This window comes from Drosophila mauritiana, chromosome 2L (genome assembly GCF_004382145.1).
Source record: "Drosophila mauritiana strain mau12 chromosome 2L, ASM438214v1, whole genome shotgun sequence".
Classification (NCBI taxonomy): Eukaryota; Metazoa; Arthropoda; class Insecta; order Diptera; family Drosophilidae; genus Drosophila; species Drosophila mauritiana.
This window is the reverse complement of record NC_046667.1, coordinates 9,741,691-9,767,661: the sequence shown is the minus strand read 5'-3', so window position 1 is coordinate 9,767,661 and position 25,971 is coordinate 9,741,691. Positions and strand designations below refer to the sequence as shown.

General features: G+C 44.9%; 7 protein-coding genes across 10 annotated transcripts; 4 read left to right on the top strand and 3 right to left on the bottom strand.

The window, feature by feature from the left end:
• Positions 1-4,722: 4,722 nt before the first annotated feature.
• Positions 4,723-5,932, bottom strand: LOC117139194 (60S ribosomal protein L13). The gene is made up of 4 exons (XM_033301368.1): positions 5,856-5,932; positions 5,337-5,597; positions 4,969-5,277; positions 4,723-4,899 (listed from the first exon to the last, which is right to left on the bottom strand). The coding sequence occupies exons 2-4, from the start codon at positions 5,577-5,579 to the stop codon at positions 4,795-4,797; spliced, it is 657 nt and encodes a 218-aa protein (XP_033157259.1). The 5' UTR covers positions 5,580-5,597; positions 5,856-5,932; the 3' UTR covers positions 4,723-4,794.
• Positions 5,933-5,974: 42 nt separating this feature from the next.
• On the top strand, positions 5,975-8,968 carry LOC117139184. The gene is made up of 4 exons (XM_033301355.1): positions 5,975-7,460; positions 7,580-7,872; positions 7,933-8,320; positions 8,377-8,968. Exons 1-4 carry the CDS (start codon positions 6,335-6,337, stop codon positions 8,697-8,699), a joined length of 2,130 nt encoding a protein of 709 aa, XP_033157246.1. The 5' UTR covers positions 5,975-6,334; the 3' UTR covers positions 8,700-8,968.
• Positions 8,969-9,596: 628 nt separating this feature from the next.
• LOC117150180 (transmembrane protein 184C) lies at positions 9,597-12,900 on the top strand. Of its 3 annotated transcripts, none has more exons than XM_033317171.1 (6): positions 9,597-10,251; positions 10,332-10,609; positions 10,667-10,873; positions 10,930-11,026; positions 11,293-11,623; positions 11,738-12,900. In XM_033317171.1, exons 1-6 carry the CDS (start codon positions 9,952-9,954, stop codon positions 11,995-11,997), a joined length of 1,473 nt encoding a protein of 490 aa, XP_033173062.1. In that variant the 5' UTR covers positions 9,597-9,951; the 3' UTR covers positions 11,998-12,900. The 3 variants fall into 3 exon arrangements, with proteins under 3 accessions (XP_033173062.1, XP_033172978.1, XP_033172905.1); XM_033317087.1 differs by having other exon boundaries at positions 11,735-12,900; XM_033317014.1 differs by having other exon boundaries at positions 11,293-12,900.
• Positions 12,901-13,167: 267 nt separating this feature from the next.
• Positions 13,168-16,038, bottom strand: LOC117150390. 2 transcript variants are annotated; one of them, XM_033317291.1, is made up of 5 exons: positions 16,003-16,038; positions 15,432-15,929; positions 14,447-15,372; positions 14,221-14,392; positions 13,168-13,784 (listed from the first exon to the last, which is right to left on the bottom strand). In XM_033317291.1, the coding sequence occupies exons 2-5, from the start codon at positions 15,741-15,743 to the stop codon at positions 13,614-13,616; spliced, it is 1,581 nt and encodes a 526-aa protein (XP_033173182.1). In that variant the 5' UTR covers positions 15,744-15,929; positions 16,003-16,038; the 3' UTR covers positions 13,168-13,613. The 2 variants fall into 2 exon arrangements, with proteins under 2 accessions (XP_033173182.1, XP_033173264.1); XM_033317373.1 differs by having other exon boundaries at positions 15,432-15,903; positions 16,003-16,037.
• Positions 16,039-16,305: 267 nt separating this feature from the next.
• Positions 16,306-17,130, top strand: LOC117150609 (DNA-binding protein RFXANK). Its single transcript, XM_033317613.1, has one exon. The coding sequence runs from the start codon at positions 16,339-16,341 to the stop codon at positions 17,041-17,043; it is 705 nt and encodes a 234-aa protein (XP_033173504.1). The 5' UTR covers positions 16,306-16,338; the 3' UTR covers positions 17,044-17,130.
• LOC117150531 (zinc finger CCCH-type with G patch domain-containing protein) lies at positions 17,117-18,937 on the bottom strand. The gene is made up of 3 exons (XM_033317496.1): positions 18,829-18,937; positions 17,850-18,767; positions 17,117-17,790 (listed from the first exon to the last, which is right to left on the bottom strand). The coding sequence occupies exons 1-3, from the start codon at positions 18,847-18,849 to the stop codon at positions 17,188-17,190; spliced, it is 1,542 nt and encodes a 513-aa protein (XP_033173387.1). The 5' UTR covers positions 18,850-18,937; the 3' UTR covers positions 17,117-17,187.
• Positions 18,938-19,171: 234 nt separating this feature from the next.
• On the top strand, positions 19,172-21,264 carry LOC117150382 (methyltransferase-like protein 17, mitochondrial). Its single transcript, XM_033317245.1, has 3 exons — positions 19,172-20,242; positions 20,301-20,590; positions 20,650-21,264. The coding sequence occupies exons 1-3, from the start codon at positions 19,259-19,261 to the stop codon at positions 20,765-20,767; spliced, it is 1,392 nt and encodes a 463-aa protein (XP_033173136.1). The 5' UTR covers positions 19,172-19,258; the 3' UTR covers positions 20,768-21,264.
• The last annotated feature ends 4,707 nt before the right edge of the window (positions 21,265-25,971 follow it).

Sequence of the window (25,971 nt, the reverse complement as noted above, 5' to 3'; positions counted from 1 at the left end):
GATTCGAAAAAAAAAAAATAGTGCCCCGAAGTGAAACAAACTCAATTTAAAATTGCAATCAATAGACCGCCTTGAACAAATCGATTTTCGGTTATTAGCCGTCACACAGTCATTAAAAATTTTGACAGATTTTGACAATTTATTGATGTTGCACAAAACACGCGGCAAAACGCAAACAATCGGGCCAAAACCTACAGTTGACCTGTACAAATTGCAAAAAGTGGACAAATGTTTGTCCTCCCATCTGCGGCGACTTTCGAGTGCCAGGACCTCGTCGCCCCCAACCGCCTGAATTTTCCACCAACCCTCGGGGCGCGCGATAATTTGATTAATTGAAAGTCAGACGACCTTTTTTTTTGCGGTCTCCGGGAAGGGGTTGTTCCGTATCCGAACTGATTGGTTGGTGGTTCCAGGAGCGGATGAGGAGTATGAAGAGGAGGGTGCTCTGGTGGCGTGAGTAAACGATCTCCGGTCGTTTCAAGTGGCTCTATTGTATTCACATTAGTGGACTTATCCAACCCCCAGGGCGTATCTATTTCCTATCTGACCGTTTTTTTTCGGCACTCGCTTTTTTTTGGCCAAAAATTTAAATATCGCATTACACACAGACACTTGATTTTGAAGCCCAGCCGACCGCATTTGAATGTGTTTCACTTGTGGTCCGGGTGGTTGCTTCACTGTACAGGTTGCACAGGACTCCCTGGGCAATTTCCTAACATGTGTTTTTCATTCGAAACTTTAAATCTGTTGTCTGCACTTGATTATGCGATAAACTGGGCTGTGGTTTATTTAGCCCATTGCTCGCTGCAAACTCTCGGTTTCACTTGCTTTTGGACAGTTGCGTAATTGTTTTGTCGCTTGGAGGGCTTCTCAATGGGTCGTTGGTCGTCAAGGGTTAAGGCGTTGTCTGCTGTGGAGATGCCTGCCAACCTGCACCGGACATCATCTGCCAGCCACTTGAACACATTTTCTCGTTTTTAGGCTTTTCAGTCTCACTGCCAAAAGTTGTGGCTTCCAAATAGTAATGAAATGAAATCATAAAAATCACAAAATACGAAAATTGCAACTAGAAAGTGGCCGCTTTTAATAGCACCAATATTTGTTTTAATTTATTCATGCAACATCTAACAATTTTAACCTAAAATGATTCAATTATTTAGACACCTAAACCAACATGCTAGGTTACAGCGCTCTTTTAACTAATCAAATTTTGGATAATTAAAGGACTTGCTGTTTATTTTAAGGCACTTAACACAGTTTAAGCATCTTTCGTACACTTAAATACGAAAACATGAAAATTTATAGTCACGTAAATAACTCAAGCCAATCTACCCTTTCCCGTTTAAAGTTTGGTGGCATGCAACATTTAGCAGTTTTGTGGTTTCCCACTCCAGCGTTATTCTCATAATGCTTGTTGTGTTATTGTTAAAAGCCACGCCCATCGCCCCCAAAATGATAATTGATTTTGGCCTGAAGCCCAAAGGTTTTCGGTTTATGTACACAAATATAAATATATATATATATATATAGTTAAATGTGTTCGTTCGTGCTGGTGGCACACACACGAAGGACCTCCAAAAGCACGTGGCCAGCTAAAAGGACATTCAACTCGCTGGGGGAGAACAATTGCGAATCGCTTTAAGTGCTCACTTTTGCAGCAAAACACTTTGGTGTGTGCAATTTTCAATTTCACGCCAGCCCACTTGAGCCGCTTTCCCATCTCATTTGCATATTTTCCGGCAATTATTATTTGCATATGCGAAAATTTCCCGGCCATTGTGATTCTAATTCGATTTTGATATTTCGCGCCCATTGCCATTTGCAATTTGCCTTTTTTACGATTTGTTTTGCCAGGATCGTGTGCCGCCTCTATTGATCTCATAATCGAGCCAAGTGGGCTAAAAAAAAACGCAACGTCCCTCATTTGCATCCTTGTGCTCTTTTTTTTTTATGGCTTGCCAATTTTTGATAGATGATGCGTGAAAATGTGGAACGTGGCAAGGGGGCGACCTCTGCATATTTGCATATTTGATTAATTTGTTTGGTTTTTTGGGTGGTTTTTTATGGAAAAATAATAAGCATTTTATTGTGTGCTGTGGGCTGGGGGAGTGAGGTATATGGGCCAATTTCTATAGCTCATCAAAGAGCAAGGATGCGGATTAGAGCGGCACAAAATTGATGGGGCATAAAACATTCATTGTTTCTTATAGGGATGGACTGATAAATCTGCGATACGAAAGTAACATGTGCTGGAAAAACGATCGCAAAAAAATATATATATATAAATATTTAGTTAGAAGAATATATATATTATATACTAAAATATTATGCATATGTACTAAGAACACACACATAAGTACCAAGCTAGATTGCTTAGCATAAAACACTAAACTCGAAACATAAGAAGCTATAAATTAGATGTATAGGTAAATTTGTTTTTTGGCAAGAGATTTTCTTAAGTATTTAATCGATTGGACATGAGCCGCATCATCAGCTTAAGCCACGCCCCGTTCAAATGCAAATCGGTCTGAAAGTTGCGGCTGCTTCTGGTCCTGATTTGGTCCTTCGGCAGGCGAGCATTAGTTGTCCCTTCAGACTGGCAGGCACTAATCCAATTGCTCTATGGATCATTAAGCACTGATTGCGTTTTATGGTGCAGACAGGACCTCGGGCATAGGTACATATATACATACAGATGTGAATATGCTCATATGCAGCGCAAGGACACTTCACTCGCATATGCAGATTAACCCACACAGCCAGTGAATTGAAATGGGGTGCCATGCCATCAATTATGTTCGAAATTCGACGATTTAGATTTAACAGCAAATCGATTTTGCGATAAAAAGAGAAGGAATCCAACATAAATGCATTTGCGAGGAGGAAAGTGTTAAATTAAATTCACATCATTGGCATAACCAAATTAGTTGCAGTCAGCAGAGCTTTGTGCAGTGAAACAAAAAAACAAAGTTAATGAAATTTATTTATTAGGACTAAGCTCTGAGAGAAATTTAATAGATATTTAGATATATAGATATTAGATATTTAGATATATATACCATAGATATAGATAGAATAGATAGAATAGATATTCTAGTGCAAAAAGTATCTTTGATTTGATTACTTTCATATCTAAAAATAAAGCAGCCATCCTATATCGGATTTCTTGACTTGGAATTCAATAAGCAAGAAGTGCAAATAAATGCTGATTTTCCCTGTGTACTCCACCTTGCTGAGCAGCATCCTGCATTCAAATGAACCGCAAAGTAAATCTGCATTTGATTTGTCACCCGGCGCACATGTTCCGAAAAACTTTTGCCGGCAACTGTCGCCGCGAAAGGTGGCACACACAAAAATAGAAAAACAATTGCCAATTACGTATCCTTGTTTGCCGCTTCAGCCGAGCCACTGCCCCCCTCACCACGGATGCGAGTCAGGAGCACCCGGAAGCAGGCAGTAACCCACCCCGGTAGCCATAGTCACCAGCATGGTCGTCCATAAACAACCGTCGAAACAAAGCAAAAACCCACAGAGAAACAATCAAAAAGAAGGAAAACTCAGCGGGAAAAAAAACATTTGAGGGGTGGTGCAAATGGGCAGCGGGAAAAACTAGGTGGAAAATCACTTTTGCGCTCATAAATTTCAATAATAAAAATTTGAATGCAGTTGACACGACACCGAAACAAGCAGCCCCGCCCTCTTTTTTTCCCCTCCGCACACAAGAGCAGCAAACAAGGTTAAGTGAAATAAAAATCAGTGAAGTGCATAAACAAGGTTCAAGGTGCGGGTCGGACTGGAATTGGGATTTGTATCTGTATCTGTAAATGTATCTGCATCTGGTTCGGGACCTAAATCTGAATGTGGATGCTGCCTGCACCACCCGATAATTGAATTGGCTTGTCGCATTTGGTTGAGGAAGCACAACCCTTTTTTTTCGAGCACCAGAGGAGTTATGTTTTTGCATATGTACATTTGTATTTATGAACACGGTGTTTTTTGGCTTTGCTTGGGATGTGGGTTGTGGTCTGCCCTTATTACCAACATATGGAATACGAGTTTCGGGGTGGCGGCCTCAATTAATATTTGCGGTTGAAGTGCAAATGCGATAATATTTGGGTCAACACCCTAATGTTCATTTATTTTTCATAGTTTTGTGGTTAGTTTCTGAATTTGTGCTACGGAAATTAAAACAAAAATTGTATTTCTGAAAACAAGCTTAACTGAAAAGGACTCTGAATAAGATGTAAAGCTATAGTCAAACCCTTCAATCACTCAGCTTATCAATTTTAAAAGTGATTTTCTACACACATAAATCCATATACATAAATACCTAAAAAGGTATTTCGAATTGTAGAGGATAAAACAGTTGGCGCCTGTTTAATTTAATCTTTACCCTACAAAATTCTAATGAAATATTCCATATAATTAACATTTCAACAAAAGTTATTCAAAAAAATAAGAAACGTAGCTTTTGCAAGCGAAAAGGACTCAAGATGCATATATTGAAAAACGCTTCTATATGGCACCACAGATTTTACTTTTTAATAATTTACCCCAAATAAAAGTAATGGCAAGCAACATACGAATCTTGATTTTTGTTTGCAGCAGCCAGAAACATGCCAATTTGAATACAACGCGCCAAAGCCGCTATTTATCGATAGCTACACGGAGTATCGATAAGTCTCACGTCAGACGCGACAATAACAACAAAGTGCACAAATATTCACGTTTAAGAAAAACTAAGATTTTATTCTGGTTGATGTTGTAGACAGAACGATCAGGTTAAGATGTGGTTTACTTCTTGGCCTTCTTGGGGTCTCCCTTGGCGGCGTCCTCGCTCTCAGCGGCCTCCTTGGCGCGCTTGGCGCGGATTCCGACCAAACGGGCATCAGTGCGAGCCTGCAAATATAGTTTGGCGGCGAATAAGAATCACGAGCTCCAGACGGATCACAAAACCGAAAAACTTACCTTGCGCAGCGTGGCGAAGGCCTTGAACTTCTTCTCATCCTTGGTCACCTCACGGAACTCGACCACGGCGGGCTGCTCATTGGTGATGGGCAGGACAGGTCCCTTAAGCTGAGTAGCCAGCTTGCACTCCTCCAGAGAGGACTCGCCGGCGCGAATCTTCTTCTCGTTGATGGGGAACAGGATCAACTTGCTGCGGTACTCCTTGAGGCGCTGGATGTTGCGCTGGCGGGACTCCAGGGATTTGTTCTTGCGCCTCCTGTCGACGGCAATGCCGATGGTCTTGGCGAAGTTGGCGCCAATGCCGGCACCCTGTAAACAGATTTGGTTAGTGGCCAATGGATTCAAACAATGTTTTCGGCTTCACTCACCTTCAGCTCCTCCAGGGTGAAACCACGGCCGGCACGCAGCTTGGTGTGGTAGCGGATGGTGGGGCAGCGGACCACAGGGCGCAGGGCACCGCTGGCTGGGCGGGGGAAGACGGCCTTAGCCTTCTTGACGCGGTTCGCATGCCTGCGGACCTTGCGGGCCGGCTGGTTGAACCAGGTCTTCACATGCCGCTGCCACCACTTGTGGTAGTGCTGATTCGGAATCATATTGTTACCCTTACCCATCTTGGCGGTTTAGATTGGCTGCAACGAGGGCGAAAACACAATAATAACATTAATGTCTGTCTGTAAACTCGTTTATATGGGATAACCAAGCTGCAGGCCCACGTGGCTGGCGCATTTCGTTTTGTTTAAGCCGTAATTCCGAGCACTTTTCCCTGCCTACGGGTGTCAATGATGCCCACTTGTGTCCTCTACACTTGGCACACTCGATGGCTCGATTTGCATTTCGTTTATCTTTTATTTTCATTGAATTTCGGGACGCTCACGAAATTTACACACCTTTTCTTCCCAACAACGAATTAAAAAGGAAATCGCAACCAACTTCACGTCGTAGCCCAAGCGAAAATTTCCCTAGAGAAATTCCCCCGGCCGAGCGAGAAATTTCCCCAGCTATCGATTGGTGATGCAATCAGTGTTAGCGAGAATACTCAACAAATCGCATTTTTCACGACAGTCAGACGTATTAAAAATTAAAAGAAGTGACTCTCATATTTCAGCAGTCTGTAAAAATAATCTCAACTAATTGTGAGTGCATTTGGAGCATTTAGCAACGTTTTATTGCCTTATCGATTGACGGCGTGTCGCGTGGCAACTCTGAACTGTACTTCTGATACAGATAAAAAACTATTGACTATTGAACCGTCTATCTATAATCGAGAAATTGCGCGCTAATACACGCATTGGACACAGCAATCGTTGTCGAATCTAATTCAAAACAAACAAGAAGATCCCGTTCGCAATCCCCCACAGAAGACAAGATGAGCGAAGGGGTACCAGCGTCGCCGGTGGCCATTGGCGAACTCAAGTACGAGGATGTGTCGCAGCTGAATTTTTCCAAACTGTACTCGCCCAAGATGAAAAGCGTATACTGGCGCTACTTTGGATTCCCCTCGAACGACAACAATGAGGTCATTACAAAACAGAATGTGGTCTGCATTAAGTGTCACAAGGTGCTGACCAACCATGGCAACACCACCAATTTGCGTGCGCATCTCCAGCACCGGCACAAAGATCTGTTCAAGGAGCTGTGCCAGGAGCACGACATTCATGTGCCGCCGCGCAAGACGCCGCGTAATGTATCCCATCCACCGCTGTCCAAGCGGAATGTTTCCTCGCGGCGGGTCAAGCTGGAGTTCATCAATAACCGGAACCACGATAACGCTTCCGATGATGAACTGGACGAAGCAGCCGTGGCAACTGCGGCCATGCAGGCGGAGGAGGACGCCTCCTCGCAAACCATGCTGTACGAGACCATGGTGCCGTTCACCTACGATGAGGCCGAAAATCTGGTAGAGGAAGAGGAGCGCCTGGTTGTGGAACCAAAATACGGACGCAAACGCAAAGTGGCCACTCCATCGAGCGCCCTGATGCACGGGCGGGTCATCAAGCACGAGGAAGGCAGCTATGCGCCCGTGGCGAACATCGCCAATCTGGCCGAAGCCCTTACGGACATTGTGATTAAGGATTTGCGCAATGTCGACTCTCTGTACGATGCCGGTTTCAGCGAATTCCTGCGTCAAGTCCTAGGCAGTTCGGCACCCATGCCCGAGCCACACAAGATCGACTCGTTGATCAATGAGATGCACGCCTCCAAGTTCCTGGAGATTGGCGAAATCACGCGCGATTTCACATCCGAGAAGCCCTTCTCACTCGCCTTTGAGATGTGGGTGAATGTCGAGCAGCGGCGCTTCCTCAGCATCTTCCATCACTTTCTGGACGAGGAGACTCAGTCAGTTCGCGGTATGCTGTACGCCACCGTGGAGTACAACGACTACATCGCCTTTGACGATCTCCTGACCGACTTCTACTTGGCCAACTGCACACTGGCCATTATAAACTACGACGAGGAAGAGGACCTTTTGCACACCTATCTGCGAGAGAAAAGTGAGTGCATCAGCAAGCCAGAATTATTTACCTAACCTACAGAAAGCTGTTTAGACACATGGCTTTTAGAAATATATAAAATATTCCAACTCTAAATGAATATGTGTCTTCTTTTGCAGATATCCCCATTTCGCTGTGCTACGTTTCGGTAATTGACAAATGTTTGCGTCGTGTGTTTGAGATCGAAGAGGTGGCCACTTTAATGGAGCAGGTGAAAGACCTAATGCAGCGTCATTCATCGGAGATCGCCTCCAAGGTGTCCGAGGTGCCCATGCCCACGTATAACGAGCACTTCCCCTGGACACTGTACGAAACATTGAAGTTCTTTGCCGAGTCCATATCTTGGTCCGAGGACATGGATCACCTGGTTATATCAGCCAAGACGGTGACGGAGGCCCTGAGTGCTCTGGTGGTAAGCCATCAGGCTGATTGAGACGCTTAAGCAGTTTTCTTATTGTGTGAAATCTTTTAGATTGCTTTGGACACGCTGCGTGGCGAAGACATTCCCTTGTGCAGCATGCTCTCGCCAATAACTTCGAAGATTCTTATCAAGAAGTTGGGCATTGCCGAGCAGGACGATCCCCTAATGATGAATTTGAAGCGGACCATTTCCAGTGTCCTCCAGGCACACGTTATATCCAATGACAATCTGACCGCTGCTGCATTGCTGGACCCACGCTTCCACCGCCTGACCACCATTGACAACCTAGACCGAACAGTTCGTATGCTGACCCATAAGTATAACATTAACTTTGGTGGGGCGGGCGATGGGGAATCCAACGAAGTGGCAGCCACCTCCAGCGTGGTGGCCATTAAGTCAGAACCAAGAGTAGTAGACGGCAGTCCACCGAAGAAGTTGGGTAAGTGCAACTAAATCGATTATCATAAACCATGGACTAAACGAAAATCCCCGTAGGTCTGAAACTGTTGTTTGACAGTAACGAGATACCAAATCCTCCGAAGCGAGATGGGGACAGCAGCGTGGAGTCCGATCTTAAGCGATATCGCAACGAGGTGGTTGTCCAGCTGGATGAGTCGCCCATCGATTGGTGGCTCAAGATGGGTCACATTTATGGAACGCTGCGCGATTTGGCCAGCCTGTACCACAGTGTGCCCGGCGTAGTGACGCTCAGCTTCAAGAAGACGCTGAGAGACCAAATATACGACTTCAACAAGCGATTCATGCTCACCGGTAGTCACATCGACGCTATCCTCTTTCTGCATCATCACAACAATTAGCCTGCACTGGCGACTTCTGTTTCTTATAATACAAATACTTTTTAATTACTTTTAACGTAATCCGATCTTGTGTATATGAAAATGACTACCAGGGGCAAGGCAAATAGTAATAGCGATTCCGCAGTACTTTAAACCAAAAGACAGCCTTGGACGTACACGGAAAATCTTAAGTTATCGACGAATAAATGTTAAGGGAACATTCTGACATCATAAATTCAAATCAAACAGATAATCTAAGAATATTTGTTTAATAAATCCATAACGAAAAAATATCACGCTGATCACTTGTAAATCCCTTTCTATCCATTTCAAGATCACTAATTAATACTTATCTTAATTGTACATAATTGATATTTTAATCTAATAAATAAATAAAATGCATTTAACTTTCTTGATTTATTGAGCTAACTAAAATTAGCTATTTTAAAATTAATTCATTTCAAGATCACTAATTAATACTTATCTTAATTGTACATAATTGATATTTTAATCTAATAAATAAATAAACTGCATTTAACTTTCTTGATTTATTGAGCTAACTAAAATTAGCTATTTTAAAATTAATTCATTATTAAAAAAATTTTTGAACTACGAAACAATTATTAGTCGGTTTGGAGTTACCTACATTATTAATTTGCCATATTTAATTTTCAAAATATGTTTTTTTACTCTGCAACCCTTAAAATTTCCCTTTCTTAAATCATGGGAAAATTTTGATTTATTTTCGGCTGCGACATGAAAATCTAAATAATTTCTGACATTTGTTTTTCAATTAGGGTTATTTTTTTTACTGATAGCTTTTAAACTTTAAAATAAAACAAGTAATAGTAAAATTTTTAAATAATATAAAACCGGGAGTAAGTCTGTATTTTAGTCATTTCAGATTTCGCATAGGCTGGTCACACCAATTAGACGTAGGCACCCGACCCACGAATTGGATTCCTCACAAAAGAAGGGCACGAAAGCCGTGATATTAGTGCCAATAGGACCGAAACCAGTGGATCCAAGAACTTGCTGTGCTAGCAGGAGATCTCTGAAAATGCGCCTCCAGCGTGGGTGCCACCGCCGAGTCCTGTAATCTTCTGTGAGAGAATTTCTGGCGGAGAAGAGCGGATCGGAGCGGAGGAAAGCGGAAAGCCAAGTGAAAACAGAATCGGGGCGGCGGCGTCGACGTCAACGAATCAACGATATCAACCCGGATATTAGGTACTCCGGTGAACAGCACATTTCAAGGAGCGCACCAGAGGCCAAGATGTGCAGCTTGGACGTAAGACGCTTCTTCGAGGAGTGGCGCATCTGGATACGTCCGCTGCTCATTGTCACCTATGTCATCTTTGCCATCATCGTGGTGCCGCTGCTCATTGTGAACTCCGTGAAGGATGGCTTCCAGCGCAATGACCAGCTCATTCTCATCGGCGGTCTGTTTGTGCTGTCCGCAGTGCCCGTGTCCATTTGGCATATCATCCAACACGTCATTCATTTTACCAAGCCCATACTGCAGAAGCACATAATCCGCATATTGTGGATGGTGCCTATCTACGCCTTGAACGCGGTAAGTGGGCCATCGTTGTCATATTCGATATTGCGGAATTGGAGACCACAAGAAACCTAATACTCTCTATTCACTTGCAGTGGATCGGCCTTTTCTTTCCGAAGCACTCCATCTACGTGGACTCACTGCGCGAGTGTTACGAGGCGTATGTTATCTACAACTTCATGGTGTACCTGCTCAACTACTTGAATCTCGGCATGGACCTTGAGGCCACAATGGAGTACAAGCCGCAGGTGCCGCACTTCTTTCCGCTATGCTGCATGCGGCCGTGGGTGATGGGTCGTGAATTCATCCACAACTGCAAGCACGGCATCCTCCAGTACACGGTCGTGCGCCCCATTACCACCTTTATCTCTGTGTGAGTGTCGGGATGTGCTTTTCCGCTTAACAGCCAACTCTAATCGGAATTTCGTAGTATCTGCGAGCTATGCGGCGTCTACGGCGAGGGCGAGTTTGCGGGCAACGTGGCCTTCCCCTACATTGTGGTGGTCAACAATATATCCCAGTTCGTGGCCATGTACTGCCTGGTGCTATTTTACCGTGCAAACAAGGAGGATCTCAAACCAATGAAGCCAATTCCCAAATTTCTGTGCATCAAGGCTGTGGTGTTCTTCTCGTTTTTGTAAGTACCACATGAAAGCTTCTAAGATTGGCTAAGAATATTTTACTCCACCATAGCCAAGGAGTGCTACTCAACGTACTGGTATATTATAATATTATTAAGGACATCTTTGGATCGGATGTGGGAGACACCAACCTGGCTTCCCTGCTTCAGGTGAGTGACCTATTTAAAAGCCGAACGGATCTGCCAATAATTTATTTCTATAAGTAAAGAGCTAGCTAATATTTAAATTTGAAAGGATTTTCTCATACCATCCTAATCATAAAAACAAAAACAGTCCTACGTTCGTTTAATGCTGATGACGAAGAGTTTTTATCTTGCTTTTCTCCCTCCCAAATTTGCAAACACAACCAATGAAACCAAAGTGAAAGTTTCCAAAAACCAATTCAAATATGTATGTATTTGTTATCGCCCACCAGAATTTCCTCATCTGCATCGAAATGTTTATCGCGGCCGTGGCTCACATCTACAGCTTCCCGCACCACCCGTTCCACATCAACTCGCCGCAGTACTGGAACAACCCGAACCATAGCTGGTGTCGCGCCTTCCTCTCCATGATGGACATATCCGACATGCAGGAGGATGTCACCGAGCATCTGGGCGTCGTGGGCAGTTCACTGAGTCGTCGCTTCCAGGGACGCACCACATACCAGCCGCTGGCGCGCAGTCCTCGCCGGTCCAGCAGTGAGTCCGAGTATCTGATCAGCAAGCGGCAAGATCAGCAGCTGCCGGGCAACTCGTCGCAATCAGGTAACATGTATGGTGCAACGTCCAGTCGCCTGATCGTGCCTGTGTATGATGGCAAGCTGAATACACTGCCCGAAAGTCAATCTACTCACTCCCAATCTCGATTTCCTTTAGCAGGCGTGGCCGACGATGGGAACAGTAGCAATAGCAACTACCAACAACAACAACTACACTTGCCGGGAGCGGCAGGCTCACAGCCGTCGACCCGCCAACGCGACACATTGCATCTTCGCGAGCGCGAAAGGGATCCGGGTGCGGGTGCTGGCGGCGGTGGCAGTTTCCTGCGCCTGCCCCCTGGTGCCGCGTCGGCAGCGGCGCCAATTCCCGAGTCCAACGATGATTATGCCCTGCTGTTGGGTGCGGGCGCAGGCAGGTGACACCGCTACCAACAATATCACTACCAGCACCATCAGCACCCGCACATTGACGACGCTTTCGAGGACGAAGATGGCGTGGACGTGAGCCAGCAGTTGAATGCCTCGTCACTCAGCGCCTCGCTATCCGTATCGTTTGGCATGTCAAGCAGCCTCAAGTTTAGTGCCACTGGCAGCAACCAGTCGGCGTCCGAGTGGTCGAACTCAACGGGCGGGGATAATGACGCTGACGACGGTGACTTGGACGTGGACGGAGAGGATGGAGACGTTGAAGATGACGGCGCTGGTGTACAACCCGTGGTCTTTATTGCCTCCACGACGCGGCGACGCCGCGATCGAGAGTACATCACCTAGACGCGCTGACCTTAAAGCCCCTTATCAGTTATATGCTATGCTTATATTTATTGTTTTTCCACCCCATATCTTGATTTGTGCTAGGCATAGAATACTCATGAAACGAACACTTTCTAGCGGCCCATCAAATGGGGCATTTGAATTGTGGCCTTAGTTTTCATAGCGAAAGCAACTTATTTTAGATCGTCATTCACTGTAATCGCTTCTCCTGATAGCGCGCACAAGTGAATCCACACAACCCTTAGCATCCCAAAGAATCATCATTGAATAGAGGGGTCAGATATTTTGTAAGTACTTTTTATGTGCTGATTGTGTAAACAGACTTTCCCGAAACGATATTTTACTCTATACATCCCTGCTAGGTGACCCCGCATAGTTAGGTCTCCAACTTTTTGTGTGGCGAAGTAGTTAATTAAAAACATGCCTGAACCGATTGTGAATTTTTGTGACTGCCGCCGGTCAGAAAAGGGCGTGACTTGTATTTAAATAGAAATTCTTATTGTAAAACTAATATACACACATAAATAATATAATATTGGAAAATATTCGAAACCGCCTTTTATGTTTTTATCTCGTACAATTCGTATTATTTTCATAAGCTACTGCACCCATTTGTCTACTAACATTGCATATCATTCAGATTTTTGACCCTAATGCTTTTGTTTACGTATTTCTTGCTATTGTTGATATGTGATAAGAAATTTCAATTTTGTTGGTCATTTAACTCCACTAACATTGTTTTAGAATCATATAGTTTGGTGATATGAGATTAAACAATGATGAGAACTGCATTCCACGCTTGCAAGTAGAGAATACGACTTCATTTCATTTGTAACATTTATTGAAATATTTGTTTAAGCACTTCGAATCCTATGTCTTTTCATAATACTTGCTTTTTTACATTTTTGAACAAAGATACGGAACAAAACAGAAGACCTAAAGGAAAAAGTTGACGAAAACGAAGACAGTGTGTGACATATACATGGATACACAAGTAGACCGAAGTACATTTAAAGGCATTCACGGAATTCACGTTACGAACATAAATCAAATCGAATACTAAACATTGATAATAGAAAGAAAAACAAGTAAACCGAATATCAATCAACATCAATTAAAAACAAATTCAGTCCAGTGATTACTTCTCGTGCTGCGAGTGCATAACTATAGCAAATCCCAGTAAATTTCGACGTGGCATGCCCCTCATTTCGAATGGCATTCCCCACCCATTGCTTTTAGAATACATATATGCGCAGCAGTCGCGATCAATTGTTATAGTTCTGCCTGCCGCCCAGCTCGAGGAGATATCGATCCGGATGGTCCATCCAGTCGGCGGCCGTGAGCTTCACTGTCCTCTGCCGTTCGGCCTCCTTGATCTGCCACTTCTTGATGTCCAATTGCACTTCACGTGATGATTTGTCGCCGCAGCCCCACACCTGCGGATGAGATCGAAGAAAAGATGGCGAGCAACGTGTAGTTCTTGTTGTTGGTTGACTGTTGTTGGGTATGGAGAATCGTAGACTTAGTTTAAATGCATCGCTAGAGCACACACCTGGCCATTTGGAGCCATACGTGTGCTGTTTTTAACAGCTTAGACTGGAGATTATGCCGTTTATTACGATATACGTCTATGAATTTTACACTATATACCATATATGCATATACACATATATAACATATACCCTGTTGAATAAGGCTTATTGTACATGAATGCGATTAAAGTACAGAAAAATATTAGACGTGTTGACTGGTTTGGTTCGAATGATTGATTCACTTTTCAAATGAGGTTCATGAAATCAGGGTTTCTATTTGATTTTGTCAATAGCTAATCTCTAAATGTGTTGGAAGGATGAAGGTGCATGTTCTTTTTACCTCGATGGACATGAGCCCAGCCGCCAGTCCCTTGCAGTCAATATTCTCGAAATGCTCGTCGACTGCTATAATGGGTTTTCGCGGATCGGCGCCGGCACGTAAGCCCTTCGGATAGCCGCGTATGCTGGTGTTAAGGTAAAGAATGTTGGGCTTTTTTTCCAGTATCACAAACCTTTAAAAAATTCCATTAGTAAGGATTGTAAATCTCCAACATTTCGCTACCCACTTGGGCAGCAGCTGGATAACACAGCTGCCCTCGCCGCCCACGAACAGATGCGTTTCCTTCCACTCACTGGGTGAGGCCACGCAATACGTCTGTTCATCCTTGGTGTGCAGCAGGACCAGTGTTGGACCCCGATAGCCGAGGACGTGGTGCAGAAACCGGTTGGCACCCACGCCATGCTCATTGGAGTTGTACAGCAGTGTCCAGTGTGACGGCATCATCGACAACTTGTCCTTGAAAATCTGTACCGCTGTGGACGCGCTGACATTGTTGTTTCCCTTTGTGGCCGGCGGAGTCACGGTTTGGGGCTTGGAGTAGAGTGGCGGCAGAGCTCCAGCCAGCAGCCAAGCTTGCGAGAGCGGCATCAGCGAATCCATGTCCCTCGTGCTACCACCACTAAAGTCGGTGGTATCTGTGAATGGATTACGTTGCTCAAGCACCGGAGTCTGTAACTCAATGCCGCAGGACTGGTTCTGCTGCTCTAGACCACGATAAGCGGTTGACAAAGTGTGCACACAGTACTTGTGCACGAGAAGCACCAGCCGCATCAGGTTCTGCTCGAACCAGCGGCAAACGTAGCCCAGACTCATACTGTCGTGGCACAGGAAAATGGATTTGGTCACCGAACCGAACGTGCGGTTGATGGCCGGGCACAGCACGGCGTTGCCCGAGTGCTGCATGGCAATGGTGTAGCAGATGTGGAGCAACCGCGTCACTCCCGTCTTGTCAATTTGGTCCGGATTCTCCTCCTGGGCGTACATCTTAATGTAACACTCCAGCGTCTTCGAATCATCCATGATGCCCAAAAAGCGTTCGCACTGCTGTCGGAAAGCAACGGCGCCCAGATGTTTCGTTGTGGCCTTGGAGTTGGAGTGCATCAGGTTGAACAGCCGCTGTCCCAGGTCGGCGTACTGCGGAAAGACTTGTGACTGGCGAAAGAGGTGTTGTTTTTTATGAGTGGGCTCGGTGTTATCAGTTAATTACTCACCACAAAGACATCTGCCACAATGCCATTAATGCCCAGTTTGGACGACGTCTGCTCCCTGAGAATCTCGGCTAGCTTCTCCACCGGCACCAGCTGGGTGAGGTACTTCTCGGTGACATCCGCGCCAGATGCCGACCTGGTCATCGAGCCCTGCGCCTGCGTCACCATTAGATTGTTGTGGCTGCCGCCCACGTCAGGGACTCCGTTGTGGGAGGCATCACTGGACTTGTGCTGCTGATGCTGCTTGTGCGGCTTGCCCCCCTCCAGGGGTGGCTCACTGGCGTCCGACTCGCCCTTGGAACTCGTGTTGCCCATCTTGGTGATGTTTCGACGCAATTAATTCGGGGCAGTGGAAACGTACAACGAAAGGGCATAAAAAAGACCAAACGCAGGTTTGCACTGAAAACAAATTGGCGAGGCGCAACAGGTGCAGGGAAGTTTTGGCCAAAGAAACAACTGCGCCGCGTCGCAAAACCTGTTATGAAACACACAAACACAGTGCTAACAAATCGGGTAAATATATTTACATAATTAAACGCAAATTAAGCTTTGAAACGAGAAAATAAAAACAAACCAATCGAGTGTGACCGTGCTGGAGTTGCAAATTAATGCCGATTACAATGTGGCTTTACCACACCACAGACAAAACTACAGCAACTAGAAGATGGGTGTACCGACTGTTGGATACCCAGTCATATTCTAGTTATATGATGTTGTTAGCGTTTGACATAAATAATTTTTTATTTGTTTAAAATACGAGACATTTTAGCAGTAAATCAATTTTAAACTGGATATTGAAAGAATTTATATTAAGAAGGCATTTTATAAACTTTTATATCATTTAGTTCGACATGTTATACCCTTTCGGGCTTCCAATACAGGGTGTTAAACGGAAATATAACCAAAACAAATGGTGGCACCAGCAAACACAATCCAAAATAACGCGAATTCCGACGACGATGAGGGCGTGCGGTCGGCGCCCACCTCCATGCTGGTACTGGACGCCAAGCGGAAGAGCGCCTTCCTGCCGTACCGCCCCCAGTCCACCGTGCTGACCAATTTGCAGCGCGGCAACACAGAGGCAACCTTTTGCCCCGTTGAAGTTTCGCTCTCCTTTCACGAACGCGCTGGCCAAGGCGAGATCACGGAGGAGCAAGTGGCAGCTGAAAGAGCGCGTCAGCAGGACATTGATTTCAAGGATGCACATGGCTTCACGGCTCTACATTGGGCAGCATCCTACGGTCAACTGGTTTCCGTCCAGCTCCTCGTCGCGGCTGGTGCCAATGTAAACACTATGGCTCCAGATTTGATTAGTCCTCTACTCCTAGCTGCCGCCGGTGGGCATAACGAGATCGTCCGCTTCTTGCTGGAACACGGCGCTGATTCGGGTCACATGGACATCGTTGGGAGCACGGCGCTTATGTACGCAGCGGCCGGCAATCATCCGCATACGTGCAACGAGCTTCTGGCCAAAGATTTGGATCTAAGTGCCACCAACGAGGACGGAGACACGGCCTACTCGCTGGCCGTAGAGCACGGGGCTCATCTGGCGCAGGCGCTACTGGAGCAGTACATGACGGCCATAATTACGGCGGGAGCCTTCGGTAGTATTTAATTGTACATAGATAAATAAGATTTTCTTAATCGTTTTTACATTTTGTATGTGTGTAGAATACTTTTCAATAATAAATGTTGGAATTTAGGAATATGCATTTTTTTGACCCGCGTTACCTCCAAAAATTTCTTGAAACACTCATTATTAAAACTCAAACATTTTATTCTTGCTCTTACGCGTCTGCTGTTCCTTGCTCAAACTTCGTTCCTGTGCCTGCAGCGTGGCTAGCTCCTGTTTGTGGCTTTGCATCTGCACTTGTAGTCGCTTCTGGAGCTGCGCATCTCCAGAATTCCGCTCCAGAGACTGTTTAACCTTGGCCATATCTCTTTGCTTTCGGCGGATTTCATCAGCAATACGCACTGTTTCCACGTTAAGAGTTTTGGTTGAGTGCTGCTGTAACTCGTTGGTCTTAGCTTTCTTGGCCACTTGCTCGCTCTGCTGAGTGCTTTCTCCAGGCCCCAAAACCCTGTCGTTTAGGAATGTAAAGACATCCACACGTTGCGATTCACGGACGTAGGCCTTCTCATCAGCCTTTCGCTGTCGTCGCTGGGCGCGCTTTAGCTTTCGTTCCACGCTAAAATAATCCTTGTCCCCGTTAGCGGCTTCACGCAGCTCCATGCAGGCGTCTAGAGATCGACCCTGGGGAAGTATCTGGGCGCTTACCGGGGTGACGATTCCCCTTCCATCTGAGCCGAGACCCGTACCATGGATGTAACCCATTTTCTCCATAAGCTTAGAGCCAATGCCCTATTGGGGATAGTATTTATAGGCATTTAAAGTTCTGAATTTTACTCTACTTATCTTACCCGTGTGAACTCCTCCCAGGCTCCCAGCCGATCTGTCGGTTTAAAGGTAAACAAACTTAACTCGACCATGCGGGCTCTTCTAGCTTCCTCCAGATCATCCATATCGGACTCCGCCTCGTCACTGCTGGCGTCTCTCATGCTGGAGGTGCTCTCCTCACTGGAGAGCTCGTCATCCTCATCCTGATCGGTGGTCAGTGGATACAGTTCTTCGAACTTGAAGTCTCTTTCCCGCTCCTTGTGATCCTGCCCATCCAATCGGACGCGGCATACCTGCTCGACGAAATTAACGCAAAGGACACGACCTCGGTGCCACAATCGATCCGGTAGCAGGGCAAAAACTGGACGACTGCGGGAGAGTTTGTGGAAATCGGGTGGATTGTATTTCCTAATGGAGCTACCGGTGACAAGGGCGCCATGGGAAAAGCGACACTTGGCCTCATCAAAACGGCACTCTCCTTCGAGGTAATACGAACAGGGCAGCATTTCTCGATGCGTGGGATTTGTAAAAAGAACCCTTAGTCGAGCATCCAAGACGCCTTCCCTGTTTATAACCACCTCGTCGTCCACACCGCAGATGAGGGCATTGTGGTAGCAGGTGCCCCAACTGTGCTCGTGTGGAGCGGAGCACTTCTCGCCCACCATGGCAGTGTACTTGGTTCGCAAGTCAGCCAGCTGGCGTTCTTCATCCAACGCGGTTTGCGAGGAGCCTGCCGCCTCTAGGTCGCTAAGTTCGCTTTTGAGCCGCTGCAGCTCGTCGTCCAGATCGTTGTCTTGCTGAGGTAATTCATCGGTTGGTGCTTCATCTCCTGTGTCCCGAGTGAGGTCCAACAGCTCCTGCAGATTGTTCTTTAAGGCCAAAAGTTCCTGGCGTTGCGCATCATCCGCGGCATTTTCCAATGCCTGCTCCACAACGAGCAACTATTTGATGCAAATATTTTCATAAAAATAGTTGGGACCTCATGTTATCACCTTTGCTCACTTGTGCTTCGTATTCTTCCATTATTTATTAAATTTAGTATTTACAACATTTTGCGGATGCCAAGTTTGTTTTCAGATTTTCAAGAAGAGGCAGGCACACAGTAGAGGTCACGATTCTAGTACTCTTTTTGTTTAATTGTTATATTTTCTTGACAAATTGCTATTTTTATTCAATAAATTTATACAGATAACGTAAGTACAATTATTTCGAATAATACATATAATTATTTTAAGACTATTAAATGTTAGTTTAAACAGAAAAAAGATTCTATTAATATAACCGCATCTGTAATTGAAGCAAAACGTCTGGCAGCACCGTCAGCTGATGGGAATGGAACTTTTACAGCACTGGCAAATCGCCGGTAAGCTCATGTGGCTCTCATTTGTTTTGATTTCTCGGTTACATATTACTAAGCTAATTAGAAGTTAATATGAATTTTTCATTGAAATTCACAACGAAAAATCTAGTGCCACGACTGCATCGATTCACCAGTAAGATTGCCGTGGATGTGGAGCCAGCTGTGGTCTCTGCCCTGGAACATGCCACCCTGAAGCCCAGGAAACATCCCGGAGTAGTGAGACCCAATCATGTGGAGCTACCAAAACAATTGAATGATACGCTAAAGCGCATCGTGGGGGATCACCCCGTCAAGAAACTAATTCATGATGGCCAGCAGCTCAACTCATACATTAAATCCCGTCATCCACCACCCACTCTGGAAGAGATTGAGAACAAGAAACGCATCGTTATCGAAGAGGTCAACACAAAGATGCCTCTGGATCGCCTAGCTACACTCGACGAAGACGAGGCGGAGCGCTGGAGGCGCAAGCGGGAGCTGGAGATCAACAAAAGGCTGGGCCAGCGTATCTACGCCTGGAAGCGAATAGAATATGGAGCATACGAGTCGCTTGTGTACGCCATAGCTCGTGGTGCCCAGGAGTACGCCGTGTTGAAGCGCGTCCTCACGGAGCTGGCGCAGCGGGATGAACAGTTTCGGCCACGAAGCTTCTTTGACTTCGGATCCGGCGTTGGAACCGGCATGTGGGTGGCCAGCGAACTGTGGCGCGAAGACATTTTCGAGTACTACAACGTGGACAGGTCCAGGGAGATGAATGAGATATCTGAGCTCATACTACGCGATGGCAATGAGAACAAGCAAATAGCCCTGCGCAATGTATTTTATCGACAGTTCCTGCCCGCCATCGAAACCAATTATGATCTGGTCATAATATCTCATACACTTTTTGAGTTGGAGAACAAAGAGCAGCGGGAGGATGTGCTGCGGAATCTGTGGCGGAAGTGCGATGGCTACCTGGTCATTGTGGAGGAGGGAACGCGCCGTGGCAGCGAGTTAGTCAACGAGGCTAGGCAATTTTTGTTGGAACAGGAACAAGAAGGTCACACTGTGGCACCAGTAAGTTTTAACGTAATCGCGATGTAAGGGCAGTAATCTAACTTATTTATACCTTAAGTGTCCGCATGACATGGTCTGTCCTCGACTTCGGGATCTGGCTGATCGAACGCCCTGCAATTTTCCCATCTCCTACGCTCCCCTGCGTTTGGGTAGCGACTCATTGGCGGACCGCCACACATCCCTCTACAGTTATGCCATCCTAAAGAAGGGTTCCCAATCCGATAGCTCGAGATCCTGGCCGCGCATTGTGCGCCCTACCTTGGTAAGGTCAAAGCATGCCATCTGTCGGCTCTGCACAGAAAAGGGCAATCTCCAAGAGGTCATCTTCACGAAGTCCAAGCACGGAAAGTAAGTGAAACTACAGACGCCTTTTGAATTCCTTCTAAGCAATTGTATTTTCTCTGCAGGTCAGCCTATTCCTGTGCAAAAGTGAGTCGATGGGGTGATCGTTTACCTATGTCGCTGGGACAGCCGCAAATCAAACCAGAATCAAACGAATCAGAGGAACCACCTGTTTTGGCGTAGCCTAAGATGTTGAACCAATTATATTAGGCATAAAGTCACGACCTGAAGTTAATTGATACTGAAACTGGCATCCAATTAGCTGGCTTAATTATGTGCAAACAAATCGTTGCGGGTGGAGCTGAATTTAATTAAACAGTTGCATTTAAATTAACCATACAATCCAAATGGCAAGCGAGCATGCTCATTGATACTAAATTTTGTTCAACGGCCAACACACCCTCACCTAGATTTTAATGTATGGCAAGACAAAAGGCGGATGCGACTGCGGATGGGTTGGCCCCGCGGGTTTGGATCGTTGTGTTATATAATGTCACCTGTATATAGGAGTCTTGGGCTGACCATTGGTTGGCTATTTCAGCACGCCCAGTGTCCACACATATAGGTGCCTTCATTAAGCGTTTTGAGTTTAAGTCTTTAATTTAAAAACGTATTTCATTTGATCAATAATGTTGTTAAATATATATTTAAACCCCAAATACTAGTTTTGGCAAATCAAAGAGTCTCCTGTCTTTTAATTAGGGATAATAGACTTCTTAGTCGAAATGTCTGGACTATATCTACGTTTCGTAGGCCAAACCCAGTTTGGCTGACATTTAGTTATGCGAGTTTCCAAGTCTTAATGGGAGACGCGCCCTTTTAACGACCGCGGATCATCCCCGCAGCCATTCATCGCACCTCGAAGTCCTGTGTGCCATCAAAGGACATTATGTGGTTGGAAAAGGGCAACATGTGGGGCGCGAAAAGTGGCTCGCCGATGGAAAGGGGAGTGGGTGCGGAAGGACTACTTCCATGTACATCGGGTTTTAGGGATTGGCTTTGAAACAAGGTGTGTTTCAGAGCAACGAGTCGTGGATACATAACAAGGGACAAGGAACGTACTATCCTGTGAGACTTTGTTTAATAGAGCTTATACTCTTCTATTAAATTTAATTTAGAGCAACTCATTCATCTAATCTTTTACTATAATGCATTTTTATAGGTATATACCTAAATTTAATTAAATAATTAATTAAATTAAATAATTATGAATTCCCTTTTAATAATTAATGTCACTCTTTAGTTTGAAGTATAGTAATTTTTAAGATATAATAATAATAATCTACCGTATAATGTTTTTATATCTAAAAAGTTAATTACTCTGCATGCTTATAAGCTGATCCTAGTTAAATAATTCTAAACTAACTAGCCATATTTTTAGCTTTTGGCTGAGAGATGGTGTTTGCTGCTTCTAAAAGTAGGTTATTCTAATAGCTTTTTTTAACTCCAACCTGCTCGTGGGACCCAAATTTAATTAGGAAATGCATTTGCCAAGTCATTAACCCATTTATTTAGAGGTGCGTATAAATGGCAGGATATATGCCAGGCTCCCACGGTTGCTATAGGTGCGAGTCCCGGTTCTGGGCGGGCACACGTCATGAGGACTCCGAGGGCAGTGGCATCTCCGTCTCCACTGCCGATTCCAAATCCAATTCCATCTGGGCGCTATGTAATCACTCCGTGTGATACTAGGTGGGGTCGAGCTGGTCGCTTGCTCGTTAAAAAGGCGCGTTCGCCGATGGTGTCAGCTGTCGCTCCGCTTCCACTTGGCTATTTGTATTAGTAAGTATTAGTAAGGTGCGTCCCACAACAACAACAGCGACTAGATAATGGTGGCTGTTAGAAAGCATGCGCCGCTGTTGCAAGTGGTGCTAGTGACCCACCCACCCATTCAGCCAGTCAGCCGGTCCGGTCCGTCTGTCCAGCAGTCCAACCGGCCAACCCCAACCGAGGCACTCAGCCAACCAGGCAGCCGGCATTGTCAGCGCTTCCTTTTGTTCCGCGCCGAGTCGATTCCCCAGTTCTAATAGTTCACATAGATGGGTCGCCCGGGTCCGGGTTGATCACAAGTGGCTACCTACAGACTGGCGCTGACTTCTGTCCATCAGTTCGAATCCGAGCGTGGCCAGGAAAAGTTGCGGTCCCGGTTCCAGTGACCAAGTGCTGATTCAGTGTTAGTTGCTACTGAAATGGTGATTCATTTCGTCCTGGCTTTGGCGGCACATTTCATTCGCGCCTGTATCTTGCTGAACCGCTGCCATCATGGCCAACGATCCGGTTGAGCAAAATTTCAGGTGTGTGAGAAATGTGTTTAGCATTCATCGGAGGATTTTCCAATCTGGTAAAGTGATGCGGCTTGAATGGAGATCATTTCCGGTGAGTATTCAGGTGGATCTTCAAATTTTCGAAAATACTTTCGGAAGACTAGGTATCTAAAAGTTAAAGCACCCCAATTATATAGTGGTTTTCTCACCTACAACTAGAAGCTGTTTAAGTGGGTTGTTAAAAGACTTCCTCTGAAAGAATCCTAGTAATTTAGAAAACTTGATTATGGCTTTACTTTAGATATTTTGTTATTCCCAAAAATCCCGAAGAGGGTGTTTAAAAATGTAATCAATCAATTAATAGAATTGAAAAACTGACAAACCATAAAAAGAGTAAAAAATGGCGTATCATCAAAACAGCGGAATAAACAACTTCCGATGAGATTCCTGAGATTTTGCCAAAGATCATGCCTAATCGCTCCGTGGCACGCGCATTACCCAGGTTATCAGTTGTCCGGATGCGGGCGCTATGGAGATTTATGGCACCAAAACTGGACGAAATCACCCACGAAAAGACCTTTCAAGAAGCCCCCGCAACTTGGACTTTGCTTTGGTAGACTATCTTCTTGTTTGGGATTCGTTGAGCTACAAATAAATGGGCATTGCATTGCATGATAAGTGGTATCACATAGAAGCGTCTAAATTTTGACCAGCTTAGTGGTATGATACCAGCAAATAATCCAGATACTCCGAGTACGATTAGTTGAAACAAGGAAATTGAGCGACTGCCTTGATTTTGTAGTCCGAGGAGTGATGAGCTTCATGCGTCTTATTTACGATTTCCTATAGCTTTTATATGGCGCGAACGATCATAAATCGCAATCTTATCGTTTACTTGGTGTACGAGTGCGTGCAGATTGTGGATGTGGTCAATATTTAAACTTATCGAGTACTTATGTAAATTGTTATTTATAGTGCCGGATCGCACTTCACCATGTCATCGGGCATGTTACTCGCTACTCTTCCAATCCCCGGAACCAGCTTAGACCGAAGTTCATTGGTCACCAGTGGCACTTGATAAAGCCATGACGTTTTGTACATTTGCTACACTTTGCTCCGTTCTCCATTATTAGCTTAGGAATATACAAAACAATGCATTACTTACTATATCAATCGGCTCGGCTATTGTTTAGTACGCGACGAGGAGGGCCAAAGTCCGCCGGAGGATTGAATCATATACTAGTAGAGTGGGATCGGGGTTCGTTTGATGGTGTAATTAATACGATAATAACTAAATAAGCACTTATCAATGAAGTTGAATGAAATGGAAAGGGAATGGGAAGTGGAATAGTTTAGAACTCGGAAATGGAAAGTGTCGGCATGGAGTGGTTATGACATGGTTATTAAATAATCCAGTTTAATTATTATTATTTAATAATGCATTTAAAGGTCAGCAAAGTTTAGTTAATTGATCTGCAATGCAATACATTCTATTTAAATTAAAGATTAAGTATAAAGTATTAAGTATTAAGTATTAAGTATAGTATCAAACTTTGCGGACAAAATCTAGACTTAAATAAATGGAAGTTTAGTGTTTCTTGTATAGATATGATTAAAGTATTATATGATATGATTAGTATTTGACGGATACCCCTAGAATTCCAAATCCAACCTCTTCGCTCCATAAATTCACGGGGAAATGGGAATGAGTGGCGATAACCTTGCTCCGCGAATGTTAATTAACCACAAGGGATCGGATGAGCAGCGAACAAGGAAGCTAATCGGTGAAGTAACTCTGATTCACGAGAGGCACAAAGAGCCTTAGCAAGCAAACCAGCCTATTGGTGAACATATAGTCATTGTTAACTGGCCCGATGATATGCAGTCCGTGGAATAGAGCTCGCTTTTGTTTCAGAACGCGTTCGTTGTTATTGCCACAGAATGGAACGAAGAAAGCGACGCGGGAATGTTTATTACGTATTACGTATACGCCAATTATGGAGTGTCGAAGAAATTCGATAGGTGGACTTGTGACCCCAGAGCACGATCCGTTGTCAACCGGAGCAATCGGGCCGAGATCGTGATCGTGTGCCGCCAAAAAGCCAAAACTCAATCAGCCATTAAGCACAGGTGAGAATATCTGTGTGCGTGTGTGTGTGCTCCGTGTGCGTTGGTGTGCGTGAGCGGCTCTTATCAGCGAAGGAAAACGACAATATAACAACGGCTAAACACACTAATAACCAAAGCGAAATATACGCGAGCAGCGACTGCCGAACGATCTTGGTTTGGGATTCAGTGTTGCGAAACTAGCTATTTTCACCTGCAGTAAAAAAGTAATTAAATACTGCATTCATACTAATTGATTTGCAATCTACTCACCTGTTACGTTTCATAGTTTATAAGGCAGTTTCTTAAATAATTTTACAATGTTTAGCTTAGGCTTTTGTAATAACATTAATGCTAAAGTAAAGAACTTGTTTTTATATTTTCTTTCTAACTCTTAAGATACCAAAGCCATTTAATAGCAGATATTATGATAAGATGTCAAACATAAGATGTTTGTAGTTCAGTTTGCAAACATCTGTAACTAAAAGATTATGTATCTTATGCATAAATTACTACAATTTATTACTACATCAGTAGCTGCAGTAGCTTAAGTAATAACAACTTTAAAAACAGGTTTGTGATTGATTGATAATCAAAAGATATGTACTACTCATAGGTAAATAAAGTTATTTACTGAATTCAAATGCATACAAGTGATTTATTTCCCGCCAAAGATGTAGAGCTGCCACCACTGAGCGCCTTCGATAAAGCCCGCGCTCCACACACATCCACACCCACATCCACTTGGGAGCTGAGATACACGACACACACCCGCTGAGACAGCCGATCGTGTTCTTTGTGGCCAGTGAGTGAGTCGTCAGCTGGGCCGACGAAGCGACTCTCCGACTTCTGGACGATCGGTTTTGGGATCGGGAATGGGTATGGGTATGAGTATGGGTATGGGAACGGGAACTGCTACCGCCATATAGCCATTCTGCGCTGCAGCACCAGAGCTAGCTGGGATCACTGTTTGTTTACTGGACGCCAGTCGCGCACGTCGCTTCGAAGAAGCTGTTA

Excerpts from the sequence above, each read along its gene's own strand:
- LOC117139194 (XM_033301368.1), bottom strand. The coding sequence starts at position 5,579 with ATGGGTAAGGGTAACAATATGATTCCGAATCAGCACTACCACAAGTGG. Across the intron at positions 5,278-5,336 it reads TCACCCTGGAGGAGCTGAAG|GGTGCCGGCATTGGCGCCAA; the intron begins GTGAGTGAAGCC and ends ATCTGTTTACAG. Across the intron at positions 4,900-4,968 it reads CCTTCGCCACGCTGCGCAAG|GCTCGCACTGATGCCCGTTT; the intron begins GTAAGTTTTTCG and ends CTATATTTGCAG.
- LOC117139184 (XM_033301355.1), top strand. The coding sequence starts at position 6,335 with ATGAGCGAAGGGGTACCAGCGTCGCCGGTGGCCATTGGCGAACTCAAG. Across the intron at positions 7,461-7,579 it reads CACCTATCTGCGAGAGAAAA|ATATCCCCATTTCGCTGTGC; the intron begins GTGAGTGCATCA and ends CTTCTTTTGCAG. Across the intron at positions 8,321-8,376 it reads CAGTCCACCGAAGAAGTTGG|GTCTGAAACTGTTGTTTGAC; the intron begins GTAAGTGCAACT and ends AAATCCCCGTAG.
- LOC117150180 (XM_033317014.1), top strand. The coding sequence starts at position 9,952 with ATGTGCAGCTTGGACGTAAGACGCTTCTTCGAGGAGTGGCGCATCTGG. Across the intron at positions 10,610-10,666 it reads ATTACCACCTTTATCTCTGT|TATCTGCGAGCTATGCGGCG; the intron begins GTGAGTGTCGGG and ends GGAATTTCGTAG. Across the intron at positions 10,874-10,929 it reads GTGGTGTTCTTCTCGTTTTT|CCAAGGAGTGCTACTCAACG; the intron begins GTAAGTACCACA and ends ACTCCACCATAG.
- LOC117150390 (XM_033317291.1), bottom strand. The coding sequence starts at position 15,743 with ATGGGCAACACGAGTTCCAAGGGCGAGTCGGACGCCAGTGAGCCACCC. Across the intron at positions 15,373-15,431 it reads TTGTGGCAGATGTCTTTGTG|TCACAAGTCTTTCCGCAGTA; the intron begins GTGAGTAATTAA and ends CTCTTTCGCCAG. Across the intron at positions 14,393-14,446 it reads GTTATCCAGCTGCTGCCCAA|GTTTGTGATACTGGAAAAAA; the intron begins GTGGGTAGCGAA and ends AATTTTTTAAAG.
- LOC117150609 (XM_033317613.1), top strand. The coding sequence starts at position 16,339 with ATGGTGGCACCAGCAAACACAATCCAAAATAACGCGAATTCCGACGAC.
- LOC117150531 (XM_033317496.1), bottom strand. The coding sequence starts at position 18,849 with ATGGAAGAATACGAAGCACAA. Across the intron at positions 18,768-18,828 it reads TGGAAGAATACGAAGCACAA|TTGCTCGTTGTGGAGCAGGC; the intron begins GTGAGCAAAGGT and ends TGCATCAAATAG. Across the intron at positions 17,791-17,849 it reads CCTGGGAGGAGTTCACACGG|GGCATTGGCTCTAAGCTTAT; the intron begins GTAAGATAAGTA and ends TATCCCCAATAG.
- LOC117150382 (XM_033317245.1), top strand. The coding sequence starts at position 19,259 with ATGAATTTTTCATTGAAATTCACAACGAAAAATCTAGTGCCACGACTG. Across the intron at positions 20,243-20,300 it reads AAGGTCACACTGTGGCACCA|TGTCCGCATGACATGGTCTG; the intron begins GTAAGTTTTAAC and ends TTATACCTTAAG. Across the intron at positions 20,591-20,649 it reads ACGAAGTCCAAGCACGGAAA|GTCAGCCTATTCCTGTGCAA; the intron begins GTAAGTGAAACT and ends TTTTCTCTGCAG.